This window comes from Empidonax traillii, unplaced genomic scaffold, assembly GCF_003031625.1.
Source record: "Empidonax traillii isolate 1590-97213 ecotype Southwest subspecies unplaced genomic scaffold, ASM303162v1 scaffold2910:size17049, whole genome shotgun sequence".
NCBI lineage: Eukaryota > Metazoa > Chordata > Aves > Passeriformes > Tyrannidae > Empidonax > Empidonax traillii.
In genome coordinates, this window is record NW_020958103.1 from 1 (window position 1) to 1456 (window position 1456).

Sequence of the window (1456 nt, forward strand, 5' to 3'; positions counted from 1 at the left end):
GTGCTCTCTTCTGTTTGTGCCCACAGAGCCGGCACATCACCCCTCTGGCCGTGTCCTTGGGGATTGATTCAGTGGTGCCCTGGGAGCTCAGTCTGCGCTGACGTTCCGTGGGAGGCATCCCTGGGGAGCACACCCATCCAGCCATGCTGCACTTTCTCTGGGATAGCATCTCCTCCCCTACACTCCTCATCTGCCTCGTTGTCTTCCTATTTGTCGCCGATTACATGAAGAACAGAAACCCAAAGAACTTCCCTCCCACCCCTTTACGCCTTCCCTTTGTAGGGCACCTTTACTCGGTGGACTTCAAAGATCCCATAAGCTCAGTGAAGAAGGTATGGGCGTGGTGGACACTGTGGTGGAAGGAACAGAGGGATTTGCAGCTCCAGGGAAAGGGTTAAACTAGATTCCATGGGCCAGGAAGGAGGTTTGTCATCATAAGTGACATTTACCTGGGTACAAGGTGGGGCACAAGTGTACAGTGATCCCTGGGATGAAGGGCACAACATGATCCCAGAGTTGCTGTCGCAGCTGTCAGAGCCTTGAAGGACTGAGTTCGGGGCTGGAAGGGTGTCTGGGAAGGGAGCAGAACAAAACATGGATAAAGGTAGGTCTGAAAAATCAAACCTTGAGAGGTTTACTTCCTTTATGGCCAAATAACACCAAGTCTGATCAATGATTCAGAAAAGAAAAAACAGTCTGCAGTCAGGCAGAGATTTGTGCACAAATTCTGTTTCCTCTCCCACTCTCAGCTTCCCTTAATTTTACCTGTGCCCTACGACAGGGCTGTCACTGTCCCAACAGACATATTCACTTCAAATGAAATCCACTTTATCTTTTTCCTCACCCAGCTTACTGAAAAATATGGTGACATCTTCGGCATGTCCATGGGCAGCAAGAGGTTTGTGATGGTAAATGGGATGCGGCTGGTTAAGGAAGTGCTTGTAAACCAAGGGGAAGACTTCCTTGAGCGACCAGAAATGCCTATTGACAAGGATATATTCGGCAAGATAGGTGAGTGATCCCTCAGGACATGCACCTCAGCTGGAAGGTCCAGGTGTTGGCCCTGCAGAGGTCTGAGACAGCTGGGGAGAAGGCAGAGCCCTGGAGCTTTTCCACTCCCTGGGGGATCGGCCTTGGCTCACAGGGGGCTGTTTCTGCCAGGACTGATCAACTCCAGTGGGCACTTGTGGAAGGCACAGAGGAGGTTCACCTTGACCACCCTCCGAAACTTTGGCTTGGGGAAGAGGAGCGTGGAGGAGCGCATCCAGGAGGAATGCCGATTCCTCGTGGATGCCATTAAGGATGAGCAAGGTGAGTGCCACGTGCCTCTCTCAGCAGCTGGGCTGAAGGCAGGAACAGGCCTGTTATCATTGCACCCATGGTTCACTGCATGCTGGAAAATACCTCACCTTACAAGGGATGCTGCAGCCCCACCAGCGTCCCTGCTCCCTCCTAC

At 52.3% G+C, this 1456-nt stretch overlaps 1 protein-coding gene across 1 annotated transcript in view; it reads left to right on the forward strand.

The window, feature by feature from the left end:
* Positions 1-204: 204 nt before the first annotated feature.
* The window catches only part of LOC114072283 (cytochrome P450 2J2-like), a gene marked incomplete at its 3' end in the record, with an annotated part of 16450 nt that continues 15198 nt past the window's right edge, over positions 205-1456 (forward strand). The window contains exon 1 of the mRNA XM_027910198.1: positions 205-332. Within this exon, the coding sequence (XP_027765999.1) occupies positions 225-332 (108 nt within the window). The remainder of the gene's footprint in view (positions 333-1456) is intronic.